The 19,601-nt window shown below is 38.1% G+C and overlaps 3 protein-coding genes across 7 annotated transcripts in view; 2 read left to right on the top strand and 1 right to left on the bottom strand.

Annotated features, from left to right (window-relative positions):
- LOC116030112 overlaps window positions 1–4,291 on the top strand; it is a 13,458-nt gene extending 9,167 nt beyond the window's left edge. Inside the window, exons 12-19 of one of the 3 annotated variants that reach the window (XM_031272249.1) lie at window positions 487–587; window positions 707–785; window positions 1,275–1,424; window positions 2,206–2,307; window positions 2,465–2,635; window positions 3,010–3,069; window positions 3,144–3,296; window positions 3,368–4,291. In XM_031272249.1, coding sequence (XP_031128109.1) covers window positions 487–587; window positions 707–785; window positions 1,275–1,424; window positions 2,206–2,307; window positions 2,465–2,635; window positions 3,010–3,069; window positions 3,144–3,248 — 768 coding nt within the window. In that variant the 3' untranslated portion in view covers window positions 3,249–3,296; window positions 3,368–4,291. The remainder of the gene's footprint in view (window positions 1–486; window positions 588–706; window positions 786–1,274; window positions 1,425–2,205; window positions 2,308–2,464; window positions 2,636–3,009; window positions 3,070–3,143; window positions 3,297–3,367) is intronic. The other 2 variants (XM_031272248.1, XM_031272250.1) reach the window with 2 other exon arrangements.
- A 667-nt stretch (window positions 4,292–4,958) lies between these two features.
- On the top strand, window positions 4,959–7,183 carry LOC116030159. 2 transcript variants are annotated; one of them, XM_031272324.1, is made up of 5 exons: window positions 4,959–5,367; window positions 5,537–5,682; window positions 6,186–6,348; window positions 6,446–6,660; window positions 6,981–7,183. In XM_031272324.1, exons 2-4 carry the CDS (start codon window positions 5,545–5,547, stop codon window positions 6,628–6,630), a joined length of 486 nt encoding a protein of 161 aa, XP_031128184.1. In that variant the 5' UTR covers window positions 4,959–5,367; window positions 5,537–5,544; the 3' UTR covers window positions 6,631–6,660; window positions 6,981–7,183. The 2 variants fall into 2 exon arrangements, with proteins under 2 accessions (XP_031128184.1, XP_031128185.1); XM_031272325.1 differs by lacking the exon at window positions 6,981–7,183 and having other exon boundaries at window positions 4,959–5,176; window positions 5,261–5,367; window positions 6,446–6,795.
- Window positions 7,184–7,629: 446 nt separating this feature from the next.
- On the bottom strand, window positions 7,630–12,205 carry LOC116030130 (B3 domain-containing protein At2g36080-like). Of its 2 annotated transcripts, none has more exons than XM_031272286.1 (3): window positions 11,219–12,205; window positions 10,602–10,774; window positions 7,630–8,428 (listed from the first exon to the last, which is right to left on the bottom strand). In XM_031272286.1, the coding sequence occupies exons 1-3, from the start codon at window positions 12,186–12,188 to the stop codon at window positions 8,378–8,380; spliced, it is 1,194 nt and encodes a 397-aa protein (XP_031128146.1). In that variant the 5' UTR covers window positions 12,189–12,205; the 3' UTR covers window positions 7,630–8,377. The 2 variants fall into 2 exon arrangements, with proteins under 2 accessions (XP_031128146.1, XP_031128145.1); XM_031272285.1 differs by having other exon boundaries at window positions 10,602–10,786; window positions 11,219–12,202.
- Window positions 12,206–19,601: the final 7,396 nt, after the last annotated feature.

Raw genomic sequence — 19,601 nt, 5'->3', positions numbered from 1 at the left:
GGGGGGGGGGGGTGATGGTACTGGATGTCGATGCTGCTACTGCCTTGTTTTGGTGGTTGGGCTGTAGAATGTGAAAGGGGATTTTGTATGGAATGGATGCCAGAATCTCTAGGAATTAGATGCTAGACATTGAAATGGGATTCTGCCACTGCAATTCCGGTGTTCTCAACCTATGGCTTTGTGTCAAAAGTTACAATTGGGTAGTTTGCTATGCAAATGACAATATTCAAATAGGGGTTGGCATAACTCAGAATTATTTGCAACCATCATAACTGTCTAGTTAATAACAGGGTCTGGAAAGAGAGATCTATCTAGCTCCAACTTGAGCATCAAAATTGGAGAAATCGAAGTCAACCTTTTGACAGAGTTTATCCCTTTGGTTTTGGGAATTCTGCTGTTTTCAACTTATTTGGAAAAATTGCAATTTATAATATAATATAATGCATGCTTTTGTCTTACTTGAATTTTTTTGTGATGAGCAACTAGGGAGATACCGCTGCACGCTCGTCATCTTTAATAAAAGAGCAACACCAATATTCAAGAGGTGAAGATGACATTAATGCTAATAATAGGGATATGAACAACAGGCATGTTGAAAATTTTCTTAATTCTATTTTGGAATCATATCCATGCATGGGGTTCCTACTATTGTGGGCATCACACTAGATCTTAAATACTATTTCTTGTTATGAAACTATTTTGCCAGGGGACATGGACTATGGAGCTTCTTGGTACGTAGCCAAAATAAAGCCTCTGACAGTTCATTGCCAGCTCCCACCGAAAATGTATGCTTATCCTATAGACTGTATAGAGTGTATTATGTTGATTTGAAATGCCGAAATCAATCCATCAACTGTCAGAAAAAAGGGTGCTGTATACAAGTCTTTAATTCTGGAATTGTTGCAGAATATTTTCTTAAATATTTTGCTATGTGATCTTTAGTAGATTAACTATTCTGACATGGGGAGAGTGATCTTTAAGGAAAATTGTTCCATGAAATGTTAAGATTGAAATAATGACTAGATCAACTGAAAAGATTAAAGATGTTAATAAAGGAGTTATGTTCTCATGCTGCTGAAGATTGTGTGGCATATTGAAGTGAGGGTATTGCAGCTTGATGCTTTGAAATTATTGAAATGGTACCTTGCTTTGGTTTGTCTGAGTACCAATGGCTGAGTTGCAAATTTACTTTAATGTGCTTCTGGAGTCTCATTTTGCACAATGTTTTTAAAGAATACTCATCTTCTAAGTTGATTGTAAGTATTTGAATGTAGGATGGTGGAAGGTTTAAAGAAGCAATGCCGGATGCAGGAACAATTGACTCCAAAGTGAATGAGGTTCAGCGATTCAAAATATTACAGAGTGAGCTAATGGAACTTGAGAGGCGGGTTAAAAGAAGTGCTGATTGGAATGAAAGTGAAGAGGTATTCTCTAACTCTAATTCAGCAGCTTAGTTAAATATATAGAGATTTGCCTTCTATTCTTTCCATTTCCCCTATTCATTCTCAATTCTCATAATGCCATTCACTTCTATGCTTTAATATTGGTCTAGCAGTCTACCATAGCAAGGCTTGTCCATACCAAAGTAACCAAACATGCTGTATTTAAGCTATGTAAAGAATAGGCTCAATCTGATAAAGAATGTCAAACTTAGAATGTATTAAAATTACCTTGCTGTGTATCAAAAGTACCATCCAGTTGCATAATGATTCATGAACATCAAACTGCAAATTCCAAAAAGCTACAGTAATGAGTAACCTGGGAAAGGGTCCGTTCTGTCATGGTTCTGAGTAAAGGTACTGATATATTTGTTTGGCCTAATTGGTTAATTATCCTGCACATCCTTCCCTTTACTTTGTTTTGAGAATATTACTGAATAAATTCTAAATAGTAATAAAGCATGTTAAAAAAAAATCACATTCCATAGGATGTTCAAAAGGGACATATTTTGTTACACTTGACACTGAAATTGTGGATAGAAAAGGTTTGAACTGTTAGAAGCATAATTGCTCTGGAAGACTAGGGTCTGGACATGGTTTTTTTTGGTAAACCTAGGCATGAATTCACCTTTTATGTCCTGATTATGATGTTTCAGTTGCATGCTCAGTGGGTTAAACCTCATAATTTCTCTTTGCTATCGACAATGTTGTTTATAAGCTTTGTGGTTAAGAAAATGATCAGATTGTTTTATGCATTCAACTTTAGGAGGAAATTCAGATGGCAGCTCAAAGTGCTCAACTTGTTCCTCATCAGAAGAAAGAGAACATTATCGGAAAATCATTGGAGAAACTAAAAGAAACAAGCACGGTAAGAGAATGCAAATCCCTTCTCTACTTGGAATATATGTGTGCACGTCATCTCTCAGAAACAATATCCTTATAGAAGTCTGAGAAACATCCAAAACAATGAAACTTGTGCATACTGATTACCTCTCTCAATGTATAACAAAGCTTTGCATTATCAGGACGTTTTGCAAGGCACACAGCTTCTTGCTATTGACGTTGCTGCAGCTATGGAGCTGCTTAAGAGGGCCATAATAGGGGATGAATTGACAGAAAAAGAGAAACAAGCACTCAGAAGAACTTTAACTGATTTAGCATCTGTCATACCGATTGGTTTTCTTATGCTTCTTCCTGTAAGTATATTATTACATAATCCCCTATAGTGTGTTGACCAACTTAGTCGGCGGTGGTAGTAATTACTTTTTGACTTGTCAATAAGAGGAAAAAATCTTCTAATTTCCATTTGTAAAGAAGAAAAGGATATTAAAACACTTTTCTACTCTTGCATCAAATGCCCAGTCACTACTTTCTTTAATGTGCTAACATACAAAATCTGCATACTTTGGAGTTGATTGACTTCTGTTAAATGGAAAAAATAAAAGACGAATATTTGCATTGAAGCAGTTATTGCAGGGTGTTATATGATGGAAACTTAATATTCACTATTTTTCCTCTTGAAGCTCAATTAGTGTAAAGCTGACGTGTAGATAAAAATATGCCTTTGCAGGTCACTGCAGTTGGGCATGCAGCCATGTTGGCTGCAATACAAAGATATGTACCGGCATTGGTATGTATCTTCTCTCTTGAATCTTCTGTTTCTATATCTTATGAAGCTTAAACTTTCTTAATCCTTTCTGGCAGATTCCTTCTACATATGGGCCTGAAAGGCTAGCCCTCCTTAGGCAGCTTGAGAAGGTGAAAGAAATGGAAACCGAGGTGAATCCCAATGAGAAGGCCGACGAATAGTCTAACTTAGGATAACTTTGGATATGCTATTCTTTGATTTGTTGGCAGGTAAGCACCATATTCATTTCAGCATAGTTCTGAATCCTTTTAACATATTGGCATGAAAAAGTTTATTCCAACTGTCTGGCCCTCCAGGTAGGCACCAATGGCTGCAGTGTTATGAAGCATCGGCTATTGTGCCTGGTTCCCTGTGGTTTGAAGGGGGGGTCGTCTCTCCTGACCTCACATGGATAAGTGGTATTTAGTCACCAATGACTGCGGTCTGTTTTGGGTGCTGTACTTGTATGACAGTACCCACTTAAAGTTCCACCTGAAATTTTCAATGTTCACTAACAATGCAATTGATTTTACTTGCCTGTAATGCACTGGGGAGTAGTCGCAAAAAGAGAAGAGTCTTGGGTTTCGAATTCTGTGTTACCCAGAAAGCTGATGTAACTTCCATTGTCATGTTCACATCCTCCCCTTCCTGGAAATAGAAGCCTCTCAAATACAAAATACAGTACACTCCTAATCGAACATTGTTAAATGGTGGATACCTTGTCACAGGAAACTGATATGCAGTTTGGTTGATGTGTTTATGTTTGTTTCATAGTAATCGATTTGTAATGTTGACCGGCATTGTCACTGAAACACTCCATCTAACCAAGGTTTCTTATTCTCACCATGTCTGAGCTATTTTCTTACCTATTGATGGCTTTGTCATCGTTCCACCAATGTCCTCGGGCGCTGAATATAAGAACGTCTGCTCCAACCCAATTGTCGGCTTACCAGTGGATCCCGTTGAGTCGAACCACCTATCAATTTCTTTGGTGCATTTACCTGCAGGGTCACCAGGAAGCACATTGGTAGAATTCTCCCCTCAACTCAAGAATTACTGGAGTATCGTTTATGTTTATAATTCAATCTCTTTTTTCGTATTTTTATTTTGGACACTAGCATAAAAAATCTCATACACCAATAGAAGTTGTAACCTAGTGAAGTTGAATTCTTGAAATCCGTTGTTGTAAATGCTAGATTAGTATTCCCATTGTTCCCATTGGCTTCTTGCATGCAGTGGAGTAACCGGCAAAAACCGTCTATTTTTTTTTTGTTTTTGTTTTTGTTTTTTTTTTTTTTTAATAAATTTTGTATGAGGTAGTAGTAGTTTGAGTTAAGGGTTCAAGTGTGGAGAAGGGTTCCTGTGCGATTGTGCGATTATCACCTTAAGCATTACATTGATGCACCTTAAGTATATAAACACGCACCTTTAAGCACACAAATAAAGTACCTTAAAAACAAAAACACGTGCACCTAAAGTTTTACCTTAAAAACAAAAACATGTGCACCTAAAGTTTTAGGCTGACGTATTTTAAGTACACAAATCACGCACCTAAGATTTTAAAATGGTACACTTTAAGTTTCAACAATTACGCATCTTAAGAAGAAAATCACGCGCCTTAAGCTTTAGGTTCACTCACCTTAAGTTTCACCACTGACGCACCTTAAGCACATAAATCACACACCTTAAGAAGGAAAGCCACGCATCTAAAGCAACTGCACGATCGCACCGGAGAAGGCCAACCGAACAAAAATGCATATATATGTGTATGTAGAACTTTAATGATGTAAGAACAATTTTGTTTGATAAAAAATAATAGTATAATATTTGTAAAGTAATGTATAATTGTACTGTTATAGAAATACATGCCATAACAGTGATAAGTAGAAAATAGGAATAAATCATTGAAACGTGTTAATTGATGTCAAAATATCAAATGCCTTATTAGTTTTGGCTCATGTTCCACTTATCCAAGAAATCCTTGGGTTGAGATAAAACCCATCAAACCCAAACTTGAAAATCGACTCAATTTTACAACGAAACGGATCATGGATGCCCGGAGTTCTCTTCTCAATGAGTTACTGGTCGCCATGGATGCAAAAGCTGCAATGTTAGGTCCCAGATTCTTGTAGATGATCTCAGTCTTGATTGCATCTAAAAGGGCTAATAGATTCTACAATGGCTCCTATATCAGGTTAGGGAGGGCCTAAGATTTTGTGAAAGCGCCTGAACGCATTCAATTCGACGCAACCCCAAATTAGAAGTTCTCCGTAGTCAAGTGAGCTGAGATTTCATGCATTGGTGAGCCCCTCCAGCTTCTGTGGATTCTAATAACAACAAACCATTATCAGATATCCTCAAATGTTTGATCAATTGCCGCAAACACTATTCTTTGCTGTTTGAGTTTTGTGCCCTACTTAATTTAGTAGCTAGCAAGAATTCTTGTTAAACACTAATTTCTTGTTTGCAGAAGTCGAAATGAAGTTGAAGGTGGTTTGCCGGAAAGTATACGATTATGTCCGATATGACCTGAAGGAAATTGCATTCCCTTCATCTTTACCTGACCCTCCTCATATCAAAAAGCGTAGGGAATTAACTTGGAAGGAGCGCTTCCTTGTAAGTGTTCTTCAATGTAATACTTGTTTCATCTCTTTTGTCTTCCATTAAAAATTACATCTCTCTTGCTTGAAATGAAGTTATGATTGCCTACACATTGCTGATTTCTGTTCAGTTTGAATTCAGTTGGTGGCCTTGCTTCTTGAAAATTTGTTAGAGTCTTTAGGATCAAGCGCTTACCACTAAGCGGGCCAAAACCCGTGACTTGGTTCTGATACCACTTATTAGATCAAACGCTTACCATTATGCCAAAAGATATAGCTGGTAGCGTAGACGCAACTTTATATCTTTATAGACTGCCATCACATTTTCGAGAGGAGATTGTCGGACTTGGCCCTTTATCGGCCTCTGCCCAACATGAGTATTACCTAACATTTGGAAATAATGTTATACCTGCTTTAACAATACAGGCAATACCAAAGAACTTTATTAAGGGATGGATAGTTTATATGATCAATCATCCAAATTTGTCCATTTTCTATGATTTTGTGATTATTGTTCAGGTGTTGAAGGAAGCATCCAGACTTTATGCTGCAAGCTGGGTAAGGGACATTGGCCCTGAACTCCGACCGAATGACTATAAAAAGAAGCAATATACTGAATGCATGACTCATGAACAAAATGGTACAACTAAGGAGAAGGAACCTTCGACATTGGAGGACCTAGGTAAATCAAATGATGTTTTTGTATTGACTAGTTTTACCATTTTTTTTTTACTTTTTAAAAAATAAATTTAATATGTGACTGTTTACCTTTGCATTAGCTGTGGCTGCAAGAGGTGGAATGGAAACTCTTAGGCCCGCACTGCAGCGGGTTTATATGACAAGAGCATCAGCATACAGAGATGCCCTCAAAAGCTTTATTGAAGGATATCAAGAAGGTATTCAACAGGTCACGGAGAAGAAAGAAGAAACTAATAAATCTCGAGAAGAAAAAGGATGTACATAAAGGGCGAACTTGACTGGCGAGGCCAAATATGTGAGTTGCTTCAACTTGTATAACCTGCCTTTTGTTGTTGAATATGTCTGGCTATTGATGCATTGTCACCATTTGTCATTTTGATGCAAAAATTTAAAAGTTACTTAGGTCAGCAAATCATTAATTTTTAGATCAGTTTCCTCTACTGTCTTACTTCCCCTGCAGTTTCTGTATGCTATTATGCTTGCAAATATCTCCTCCAGAATTATACAACATTGCTTCTTTATTTGGATTTTGACTTAGTGACTAGCACTTTGTCCATGCTAATGTGAATATTCCTATCTGGTAAAACCTAATGAAAGTGCACCATTTACTTACAGTGGCAATTGGAAAAAAGAAAATGAAGTAAAGCTTTCTTATGAGCAAAAGAATTCCCATCTTTTTTGCTTTATTCATCTGAACTCTAGAAATCTACTTAGCAACTTGTATAGGACATGCGAATACAATTAGAATTTAGAAAGCCTGCAGATGTAGTGAGAGCAAATTATACCATGGACCAGACTCCACTTTGCATTGTGAACTTTAGTCCAAAACGACATTCAAACTATATACTTGTAGTTAACATAATATTATGTACATTTAGTTAACAGATTATGTACCTATAAATAAATTGTATGTACATATCTTATTAACTGTAACTATATATATAATATGTTAATTGTAATAGTCGTAATATGTATATAATTTATTTACTGTAAGTACATTATATGTTAATTCTAATAAATACATAATTTACTAACTGAAATTACATAATCTGTATATTGTATTGGACAGGCTCTACCTTGGTCCATGGTATAACAATTGGATAGTGAGGTACTATGGGAATAGTATGTGTGTTCCAATATACCTTTTATACTACATTTATATTTGCTGGTCTCTTATGTTTAAAATGTTAAGTTGTTTAAAGATCTTTTGGATGACAATTGACAATCACAATACAATGCATATCTGAACCCAAAAAAATGCAAATGTCACAATGGTAAGCCTCATTTTCTCAAACTTATCCTTATCACATCTTATGTACACAACCTTAAACCACAAAATAAAATTTGGAACTTTTGTCATTGACTAGCATAAACATATATAAATTAAAACAAAAAAAAAAGGGAAAAAAAAGAACAGTCAGTCAAAAGTGATTGCCCTTTGTGACATAGATGTTTTTTTTTTTTTTTTTTTTTTTGAGAAATACCATTGTGCTGAGACAACCCTACCTTCCCCTTTGCTTTGAACCTCCATTATGTATTTATGTGTCATGGGCTCATCAATCATGAATTTATGATGATGATTAATAAGGATAACCCATCATCAAACATCTACACCCACAATCTCTCTATAGTATACTACTACTCCTATCAGGCATTGCTGACGTCATCACATCCTATGGTGGGCCCCACCTTCAACCCCCCCAAAAAAAAGAAAAAATCAATCTTCCCCTTTTCAACACTTCACCCCCTTTACTTGTGGTTCTTTTCTCTCCACCTCAACTACATAGAAAATTCTGGTTGTTTGTGAAAGCAGGTGGTCAAATACGACTGTGTTTTTTACCAAACTTTTGTGGGTAGATAAGATCTGCAGAATATCTGGGAAGTGGGAGCTTTTCTTTTCATATCTTTAATTATATATTTTGTATTTTGTATTTTCCTTTTTTTTTTTTGGTTGCAGTATTAAAATTCCAAGTGGCCCATTGTAGTCAGTAGAAGATGTCACATCACAGATCTTATCCCTGCTGAAATCTCATCTGGTTGACATCTCTCGAGAACTTCATCTCCTGTTCCAACCATACAGTGTATATAGTTATTAGATTCAGAATCATAAAGTTGAGGAGGATGCCTCACATACAAATAAATAAACATTAAAAATAAAAAAAGGAAAGGAAAAACAAAAAGGCATTAATAAGTACATATATCACCTTGTACACCTATATTTGCTATGGCCCATTGGTTAAATTAGTGATGGTGATAGATGTGTCATCTTCCTCTACAAAGTTTGCATAGCATTCATGCCAAGTATGGCCATTAACTTGGTATGCAGACTGACTTATATGACCAGTCAACACATCATATCAAATCACTTGTGAATGTACTAATTTGAGTGTTATTATTAGTCATTTTTACTGGGATTTACAAAGTATTATTTTAATAGAGTTCTACTAGGTATACTTTCAAATTCTACTCAGATTGGTTATTTTCTATCATATGGGCCCACAAAAAAGTGTCTACATCAAAAGCATGTGAGAAAAAGTACAAATTGGGAGTACACCAAGTATTTTCCATTTTAATAACATGTTAGGCTGATACTAAAGTGACGGAGGATTCAATCAATCAATAAATTGTTATTCTTTTCAAAAAAAAAAAAAAAAAATTGTTATTAAATGCCAATTGTATGTATGTATGTAGTGTTAGTTTTCAATCTACCCATGCTGTGTCTCCGGACCACACCAAATTGGTCTTCTCTGGAAGGATATGATTGACATGAGAAACACGCACGCACCTTAACCTTATATTTAATGAAATATGGCAGTATCAATGTTTTCAGCTTTCACACGACTCCCTAGCTACTAGCTACTAGCTACTAGCTAGTCCATATGACTTGGAACTTCTATTATTTTATATTCCGTATTTCCCAAATGACTACGGACTCCCTCAGCATCTCTACGCCTACGGCCTACCTGCCCTTTGTTTCATATACTTTACATACTAAAAATTATATTAATTAAAAAAAAATACTTAGGTGATTCCAACTTCGTTTGACTAATTCTAAACTCACAAGATCCAACTTATAGAGTCACTACGGAGGTAAATCGCAAGTCGCCCAATCTCGTCCCTATAGCCACTGGTGGTAGATCACGAATCACATAATCAGCTCACAAACCAGATATTAGTCTTCATGTGTGCACAATAGATCCAATCTAGGCATTCCAACATCTTTGAACCTTTTTCCCATCTATACATGTTTCGAGTGGGATTTGAATTTCCATATTGCCGCCGCCGCAGTTATGACCTTTACATCCGATGACAAACCAACTATATTAAATCCTTAGTGACATTTAAATCCGACAACAAACCAACTATGCTAAGCATCGAGAGGCAAAATTATATTAATTTGATTAGGGAGGAAGACAACTTATTGTCGAATTTTAATTTTTGGCAGAATTAGAGATGGAAATAGCCTTCCCTTAACAAGAATTAAAAACAAGCCCTACAGAACTAACTTGAGTGATAAATCACCTAACTTAAAGTTACCATTTCAACGACAAGGCGTGGCAAATGTGTGGAGACGAGATTCCAAAATCGAAAACTCGCACTTGCCACGTTGCTATTCCTATTCAATATTCAAACTTTGGGTGGTGTTTTTGGTAAGATTTTAATTCCCAAGTGGGGCTAGGTTGAAAAGGAGAGGTTGAATATTATTGGAATTTGGTTGGGGAGTGGGGTTTGGATTTTGAAGGAAGTGACAAATCTTCCAGCAAGTGAACACAATTCCCAAAACTGCTTACAACACCATATATATCATATTCAACAGTAATGGACTACTAGTAGTAGCAAACTTGATTGCTTCCACTACGTACTATACACAAACTAGCTTTTAGCCTTTTACTTGTTCAACTCAACCACGTTTACTCAACTTGAAAGATTTTTACCTCTTTTATATATCACCTTTTCTATTTCTACCTAACCCAATTCCACTCCCCACACATATAACTTTACAATTTTGTACACCTTTCTGTCTCGCTAAGGGGAACAATTATGAACCAAATGTGGAAATTAGAGTAGTCAACATCTTTGAATTTGACCCCACACTATTAAGTATGCAGAAAATAAAAAAGTTTCATTTCTTTAATAAAGATATTAGGATAAATGTTTGAAATTAAAATAGATTATATTCCCCACAACTCTCAATTTTAAATTAGTCAAAATCAAGGTAATCAAAATGGGGCGTACCATGTGATTGTAGGAAGCATGGGAGTTGGCGTAATACTGGAACGGTTGGTGCTGGCCGGGTTGAACCGACCTGTCTGCTGTGGTTGGCTCCGGTTCACACTCCAAGTTCACCCCAAACAGTCTCACTGATCTTTTTGAATTCCCACTCGCACCCGTTTGGCTCGGAACCACACCTGCTACCGATCCTATAATTAATAATAATTAATTCAAAACCTCGTGATCCAGTGGCATGAAGTGACTCTTCTAGATTTAGTTACATAACAGATACTGTATTTTAACAGATATTTTTAATTTTTTTTTTTAAATGGGGATATTTAAGGCATTTACTAGCGCATAGAATTAGTTTTGTCTAAAATGCAAACCTATATAGAAAATAAATAGTAAATATTTAAAAATAAGTTTCCAATTTCTTGGGTGAGGTTAAGGAATCCTCCCATGTACTTGGAGAGTGGTTTACACGCACACCGATGTGCGAGTGTGTGTATAGATACATATTGCTCATGTGTGCATGTGTGTATGAATATAATAATTTTTTTGGGGGAAAAAAAAAAAAGGGAAAAAGAAAAAAGATAGGGTTTGTTTTTTTGCGTATGTAGTGAGCGAAGAGAAAATGATACCTGCATGAAGACAGTTAGGTTGGTATGGAATAGCTGCAGGAGTAGCCGGTGGTGGATAAGGATGCCATGCTGGGGCCCACCCACCGCCACCACCAACCGTGCTCGCCTCACCGGCCCCACTAATCCCACTATTTCCGTCTTGCACCGCCGAGCTATTTCTCCGCCTCCAGCCGATGAAGAGCCGCTCGGCGTCGGCGCGGTGGCGCGCGAACACCACGGCGTCTCCGGCGTCGAGCCGTTTTTCCTTCACGAAACGGCTCCAGCCTTTAGTGAGCACGTAGCTTTGGCTGCTGTTCCAATAGGAGTACCGGAACCGCCACGTTTTCCCGCACTCGTCTTCGAAGGTTAATAGCAAGCCTTTTTCGGCGCCGCCGCCGCCGGGTTCTTGGCCAGTGAGCGGGAAGTATTTCTCGGCGTGCTGTTTGGGGATAACGAGGCGGTTGAGCTTCCCCACGTCGCTGGGAGTCAATGGCTTCTCGAACAAGGGCTCTTTGGGTATTATCGTCATTTCCTCCTCCTCTTCCTTAGCCGCCTGGCTTTGTTGTTCCTCGGACTCTTCCTCGTCTTCATTCTTGTTGTTCAGGTTGAAACTATACCCCGTGTTTTGCGCCGCAAACATAGCGGCGGCGCCGTGGTGGTAGAATTGAGAATTCGAATCCCCGGCGGAGGACGCCGTCGTCGCGGCGAGGTTACAGGGAGTGTTGTCGTTAGACGGCGCCGGTAAATGGTGTTGTTTAGTTAACCAGAATCCTTCCGGAGTGAAATGGTTGACAGGCATTTTTCTCAGAGCTCGCGGCGGAGGGGCCGGGCGGCGCGGCGATGGTTTAGAAGTTTTGACGTCGAATTGAAGTATTGGAAGTAGCAGAAAAGTTTGACTAATAGAGAGTGGGCGGGGGTTATGTTGGTGAAAGAAGTACGAGAGTAGTTGTCTTTTTAAGGTATTTGCGTGACGGGAAAAAAAATCAATCATTATATTCACTGCATTTCACTGTATCGCTGTCTTATTAGTATTCCACTTTAAAATACTATACATATCTCCAACTAAAATTATACTCAGTATTTTTGAATAATCCTCTTCTAATGCTCATTCCTTCCTTATACTTCGACACTAGAGACTGGTTTTTTCACTTAATAAATCGTTGAGTATAAGAATCTTAGGAGCGAAATACAATATCACAAGAAAGTAAATCAGTTTAAGTTGTTCATAAAAAAGGCTCAAGCTACGAGAATTGGAATAAGAACTTATCATTTTGTGATTATAAATTTATAGTCTTAATCATCTCGACTAAGTTAGTCTTCTCTGTAATTTATTGATTGGGAAATTTATGAGTGTGAAAGTATAGTTAGTATTCACACGGAGAGATATAGAGATATGAAGAGTGTGGTGTGGGAGTGTAGGTAAGCAAAAAATGTACAGGCCATGTTAGTATGACGCTGGCGTTCTTTGGGCTGACCTACCAGAGCAGTAGGCAGTAACAGTAGATCAGATTGGTTGTGGGGTCCAGCCAGCTGATACAATTCACATCCAACGGCAGTACTGCAAGGACAGACAACCCCTGATGCTGTGCTCTGAATCACTCCATGTTTTCTAGGTTTCATTTCATTCATATATTCTTTCTTTCTTTCTTTCTTACTATGAAAAACTTGTAACTTGTGTAAATACTACCGGGTCAGGCCAGTAGTGTTATAATTATAATATAAAGCCTTTCTTGGCCCCTGGGTTTTCTCCTTAACTTCAACTACTTTCTAACACCTCCAAATCTTACTTTCTACTGCACAATACTTGACCTCCCATTACTGTAGGTACCTATGTATATACAACACCGCATGCCCAAATACTTCTATCCAATAATACACTTTTTTTTATTTATAAAACATACGCAATCGCTACCACATAGTAGGTAGACATTAAATGAAGATCGCATTGTGATCGTAGCTAACAAAAGACCATAAAGAGGTAACTCAGTGTAAGCAGTTACTGAAGGTACCCACTTGGAGAAGTTCAATTCGCCTTGTGTCCCTAACAGATAAATGACCATAATGAGGTAAACATGTTTAAGTGTTACCCATAGTTGACTGGTTCAAATCAATAGACAATTTTCATCGCCGGTTGAACTTAGAACCCCGTAGTTATTAAGTCACCTATTTGACTAACTCGGTTATGATTGTCCCATAATACACTATTTAATTTCAAACTATTACTTACCGCTACAAGTGAGGTCTTCTGCAAATAAGATTTAAATTTTGTAGAGGAGATAGTCCTAATCTAAATTAGCCTCATGATTCCAGAATACTGATTGCTATGTAAAGAATATTACTTAATTGCCCATATTCTTAATTGCTACGGCCTTACTATTGTTGGTTCGTCGCCTAACTTAAAGGTCATGACTGAAGGCAGTAGTGTGAGTCCGAATCTCACTGACATATATGGAAAAAGGAAACAAGGATGCTAGAAGGTCTGAAAATATCTTCTTTAAAAAAAATGTAGTGGTATATTTATAAATAACTCGAATTTTCAAGTTCAAGTAATATGTGTTAAAAGTGCAAGCAATATGTGCAAATTAAAGGGCAAGTACAATAATTCAATTAAAAGTGCAACTATTTACATTTGATGCTACTAATGATAACGATAAGTGTAATTTATATTGTTGTTCGGTGTACATTAATACATTATATTGTTGCACTTTTAATACATTTTATTTGCAATATTATATTACACTCTATAAAATTATTATCACTTGCACTTTTAAATTTAAATTATTTACAAAAATGTTATAACGTTTTTTTTTAATTGCTTGTGACCCATTAGATCTTTTCAGATAAACAGCTGTGATTGGTTTCTCGTTCTCTCCTTGATACCCGTTCTCACTTGATCCGTTATGTGTGTGTATATACATACATACATATATATATATATATATATATATATATATATATATATATATATATATATATACACACACACACCGTATATCACCTTCTACATGTATAATTTATAACAAATAAATATAAATACGACACGTAATAATGTATAATAAATTAAAATTTTATGATTTAATAAGCACTGCTTTCACATTATACAATAGATGGGCTTGGGTGCCAATTTTCATGCAATCGACACGTGTTTGAATCATATCATACATCTCTTAGACCCCCAAAAAAATCATTTTAAAGTTGTGTTATACTATAAGTGAAAAAATGCTATATTAAAATTTTGTGCACTAAAATTTATACAACTTGACATGATTTCATTTGCGCCAAAATTCATTATCTATCCTATAATGTTGCCTATCATTTTTATGTGAACTGACGGACTTTACTATAAGTCATTGACGGTAATAATGTATTACCGGTATGTATTTGAGTATTATTAAGTGTTATCAAGTATTTGAATACAATATTGAGCGTAGTGCTCAGAGCGTAGTGCTCAGTGTACAGATGAATTCGGTGTTGTTTTGTCTAGTAAGAAGTGTCCCCCTCACTATGTGGTTGTGAGTCCTTTTATTCCTTTCAGCTCAGTAACGGAGCATTGATGAGGAGTTGAACGTTGGACATCAATACCTGAGGTGTTGAATGCTGAGGAGCTGAACGTCGGTCATCAATGCTGAGGAGCTGAACGTTGGCCATCAATGCTGAGGAGTTGGACCGTTGCGCATTGATGCTGAGGAGTGAGGTGTCTTGGTAGTTTGAACGGCAACTGTCTTGGTTACGACAATGGTTCCGGGTCGGGTACCCAATTACCCTGTCACCAGCCCCCCACTCCCTAGCTGGCGAGAACGGCTGAGGTAGCTAGGGAGTAACAGCTTGGCACTTGTGCTGAAAATTTTGTATGTGGGATTCTAGAAGGAAATTTTATTGGAATATTTTTTTCCGTTTTTTTTTTTGTTTTTTTTTTGTTTTTTTTTTTCCTACCTCGGCACCGTGCCGAGGTCACGTGGCTTGTGACTTCGGCACGGCCGAGGTCGCGTGACTGGGCGAATCACGGGCGCGAAGGTCGCGTGACCTCGGCGCGGCCGAAGTCACGGTACGTGACCTCGGCCCGTTCAGGTTTTTTGACGTGCCCTTTTTTTTTTTTTTTTTTTTTTTTGTCGCTCTGTGTGTGAGTTCACTTCGATTAGCCGTAGGCTCGGTCAAAGGTTAGCTCTCCGTCAGGTAGCTAGTGAGATCGGATCTCGTGCCAGCCCTAAGGGACTAGAGTGTGGTGTTTTTGAAATCAAGCATCTGGCTTGACCTAGGAAAACACTCTTCCGTCAGGTAGCTAGCGAGATCGGATCTCGTGCCGGCCATAAGGGAATAGAGTTTTTTATTTGATGAGGAGCAGCGCCACTTGATGAGGTGACGCTACTTGAGGAGCCACTTCATGAGGTGGCCGACTTCAAACCAAGTGTTGGCCGCGGTCAGGCCTCGACCAAGTGTTGGCCGAGGACTGACCTCGGCCAATTATATTATTATTATTGTTTTTTTTTTTTTAAATTTTGGACGAGGACTGACCTCGGCCAAACTTGGCCGAAAACTTGGCCGAGGACTGACTTCGGCCAAATTGGAGAGTTTTTGACCGATCATCAGCGAATTACATGTTTTTTGCGTTGCACGGACTTTTCCTCTAGCTCACTGTTTCTTGCTTCCTCGCCCAGGTCGCACCTCCTCTTCTTGGTGTTGGAAGCTGAAGGCTCAGGATCTTCTTCCTTTCGCCACACATTGTCGGGTAGGCTTTGTTGATGCTGGTACTGTCCCGGACACTCAACGAATGCTGGTGCTGAGGGAAAATGCACCATTCCTATTTCCTCAGCGTGACTTAGAATCACGCTAACCGGGTGAGTAAGCGGTGTTAAGTGCCGCGGTGGGGCAAGACGAGAATGCTCATCTCTTCCCTTCGTTGAGGGTGGTTGGTTTGGTCGTGGTGCCTGGCTGGGCAGACCAGCTTTATCAGGTCGCTCACTCTTTCGTCCTTCCTCCTCATCCTTCTTTCTCCTGTCAGCCTCTTTTGCGTCTGCGTACCGGTTGGCCGTTCTCATGAGTTCTTCATAAGAGCGTGGGTGGTGGGTGTTCAGTTGTTTGTGGAAATCGCCTGACCTCAGTGCTTGGATGAAGATGAGAATTGCTGCCTTCGAATCGAAGTCATATACGTTGTTGACTTCTTTTTTCCATTTGCTTAAGAAGTCTCGCAGGCTTTCTCCCTTATCCTGCTTTACCCCACCGAGATGTGAGAATGGTTTCTTATGTTGTATACTCCCTGAGAAATAAGACAAGAAACTTTTGGATAGCTCTGCAAAAGTCTGAACTAATCAGTCTGGGATTGTGTTAAACCAATCTTGAGCAGTCCCGTCCGAAGTGGACAAGAACGCTCTGCACATTATGGCATCGCTTGCCCCAATCATGACCATGGCTGCCTTGTATCTTGTCATATGGGTACGCGGATCTGAAGTTCCAGTGTAGGCCTTGATGGTGGGTAGTCGAAAGTCTTTTGGAAGAGGAACTTCCATTATGTCAGGAGAGAATGGAGCGGCCATTCTTACCTCCGGTTCTGGTGAGTGTTCTCTTGCTTCTACTTTCTTTTCCAAATCATCTATCTGCCTTTGGAGTCTTTCCACCAGGCCTTCCTGTGGTGTTTTGTGTCTAGTGGAGTGACGCGGAGCCAATCCACCAGATTCGCCCATCCTTTCTCCGGATGGTCGTTTGGTTACTGCCTGTCCTGCTTGGGCACGGGGACCTCTATTGGAGGATCCTTGCACCCCCAGAGTTCTGTTTTGCCTCGGAGATTGCACTTCTTCCTCCAGAGGGGGTGGTGGCGGTAAGATCTGGCCTTGCATTCCTGCGACTAGTTGGGCCATCATCGCCGCCACCTGTTGGATGACCTGCGCTGCTGCCTGAAGGTCCACCACCTGGGCGGGAGCAGCAGTTGCTGGGAGGGGAGTACGGCCATCACCATGATTGTCGTTGAGTTGGGTACGGAGGTCACCTTCTCTGCGGTTGTTGTTGTTGAGTTGGCTGCGAAGGTCACCTCCATGGTTACTGTTGAGCTGCTCATGAAGATCACCCGAGGGGTGACCCTTGTTCACCTGACTAGGTGTGTGCGAGCTGCTGGATCCAGATGCCATTGATAGTGATGAGATGAACTGAGTGGTTTTTTGATTTAGTGATTTTAGCCTGAGATCTGATCTCGGATCTCAACGAAAGCACCAATGACGGTAATAATGTGTTACCGGTATGTATTTGAGTATTATTAAGTGTTATCAAGTATTTGAATACAATATTGAGCGTACTGCTCAGAGCGTAGTGCTCAGTGTACAGATGAATTCAGTGTTGTTTTGTCTAGTAAGAAGTGTCCCCCTCACTATGTGGTTGTGAGTCCTTTTATTCCTTTCAGCTCAGTAACGGAGCATTGATGAGGAGTTGAACGTTGGACATCAATACCTGAGGTGTTGAATGCTGAGGAGCTGAACGTCGGTCATCAATGCTGAGGAGCTGAACGTTGGCCATCAATGCTGAGGAGTTGGACCGTTGCGCATTGATGCTGAGGAGTGAGGTGTCTTGGTAGTTTGAACGGCAACTGTCTTGGTTACGACAATGGTTCCGGGTCGGGTACCCAATTACCCTGTCAGTCATAAAATAAAATCACTTCACTTAATTAGAAATAAATGATTAAATGGGCGAAATATAATTATTATATATGAACAAATTATAAATTTATTTTTGTCAATACCATTTTATTTAAACATGATTTATTTTATGTACATTTTTTGAGTACTACCAATTATGTTACAATGTTGTATCTGTAAAGTCAAAACTGCCTATTTTTTAAGTTACTTAAGCACAAAGAATCAATACCGTCCCCACTGAGAGAGTTACTTCATGTCATTAGATCACATTAGATCACAGTATCATTTCTACTTTATGCACATTCTTTGATAATAGGATTAATAGCTGAAATTAAGAAAGTGGGTGTCAATTTATTTTCATGATTGAAGTTCTTAATGGATAGAGAGAGGATTGAAAGAAGATGGAGTTAGGGAAAACTGGGTAAAAAAAAAAAGGCCTAGTTTAATTTAGTGGGATGAATATTAAATTTATTCACGTGCGTGACAGCAACATTATTGATGTTGGCCGTATATTCCAATCCTTCTTGGAAATTCTTTTTATTAAAAATTAAAATAATTAATATACAGTTTGAAGATATTGAAATTGAGATAAGATATTGAATTTGTTAGTATAATAATTTAATTTATTGGTTACGTAAGTTGTTACATTCGTGTTTGAATTCCGTCCTCAAATTCCCATCTATCTCTGTCACATTAATCACACTTGCTGCTCTTCTCCATGTCCTTTTGTCACATACTACAAATACAATAATAATTTATTACATTAATTATTATGTTCCATCATTAATTCTATTTCTTATTCTTATCTTAAATTTTAAAAAATAAAAATGTATGGAGTAGTCTGGTCAGACAAATGGCAGCTAAATTTCCAGGTAGATTCAGACACTCACGCCCTTTTCATCCCCTAGCTAGCTTTCAACTTTCAAAAGGCTACAGTACTTTTTATTTGAATCCAAGCATGATGTTTGGAACACATTTTATTATTTTATATTATATTTTGTGGTTGTGGATTTTTGTGTTTGTAAGGTTATATAGGTCCATTCAATGATTCAAATATCTTATATGTATTTTTTCAGTTCAACATATCATACATAAATTTTTTAATGTGATTTATTTTTCTTGGGTAAATTACAAATTATTATTATTATTTTTTCTTTTTGAGTACTACTGACTATGTTACAATGTAGTATCTGTTCATAACTACTTTCTCAACCTACTGAAGCACAAAGGGAACCCACTCCCTTTCGTATGGAGTGCAACCGGGTGCCACTAGACCACAAGGCCTTGGTTGCAAATTATTACTTAGAAGGCTTAATAGTTTTTATTCTTAGAGTGTGTTTGGTTTGCATAAGAGTATCAGAATTGAAATGAGAATCAAATACTTGGTGATGGTAATGAGTTTTGATGAAAGTATTTAATGTGGAGCGGTTTACATGTAATTAATGCAATTTCTAATGTAAAAACGTGTTTTGACCTCTTAGTATAAGTAAACACGAGACACACAACTTCCTTTTTAGTTTTTAATGTATATGCTAGACGTACTCCACGTCTTCATCCACCTTTTACTGTTTTATTTTCTTTTATTTTTAAAAGTTTGAGCCATCATATAATTTAGAAATTAATTAGGAATAAAAAATTATAATTATATGAGAAAAGAATAAGGTGAAAGTAAAATATAAAGGGCTTGTTTGGTTATCAGCGGTTAGAGGTTAGCGGTAGCGAATTGTGTTAGCAGTTATAAATAGCAGATTGTATTAGCGGGTTTGACCAACGAAATGTATTAG

Source organism: Ipomoea triloba, chromosome 9, assembly GCF_003576645.1.
Source record: "Ipomoea triloba cultivar NCNSP0323 chromosome 9, ASM357664v1".
NCBI lineage: Eukaryota > Viridiplantae > Streptophyta > Magnoliopsida > Solanales > Convolvulaceae > Ipomoea > Ipomoea triloba.
The sequence above is the reverse complement of the archived record's forward strand: the minus strand, read 5'-3'. Positions and strand labels throughout refer to the sequence as shown.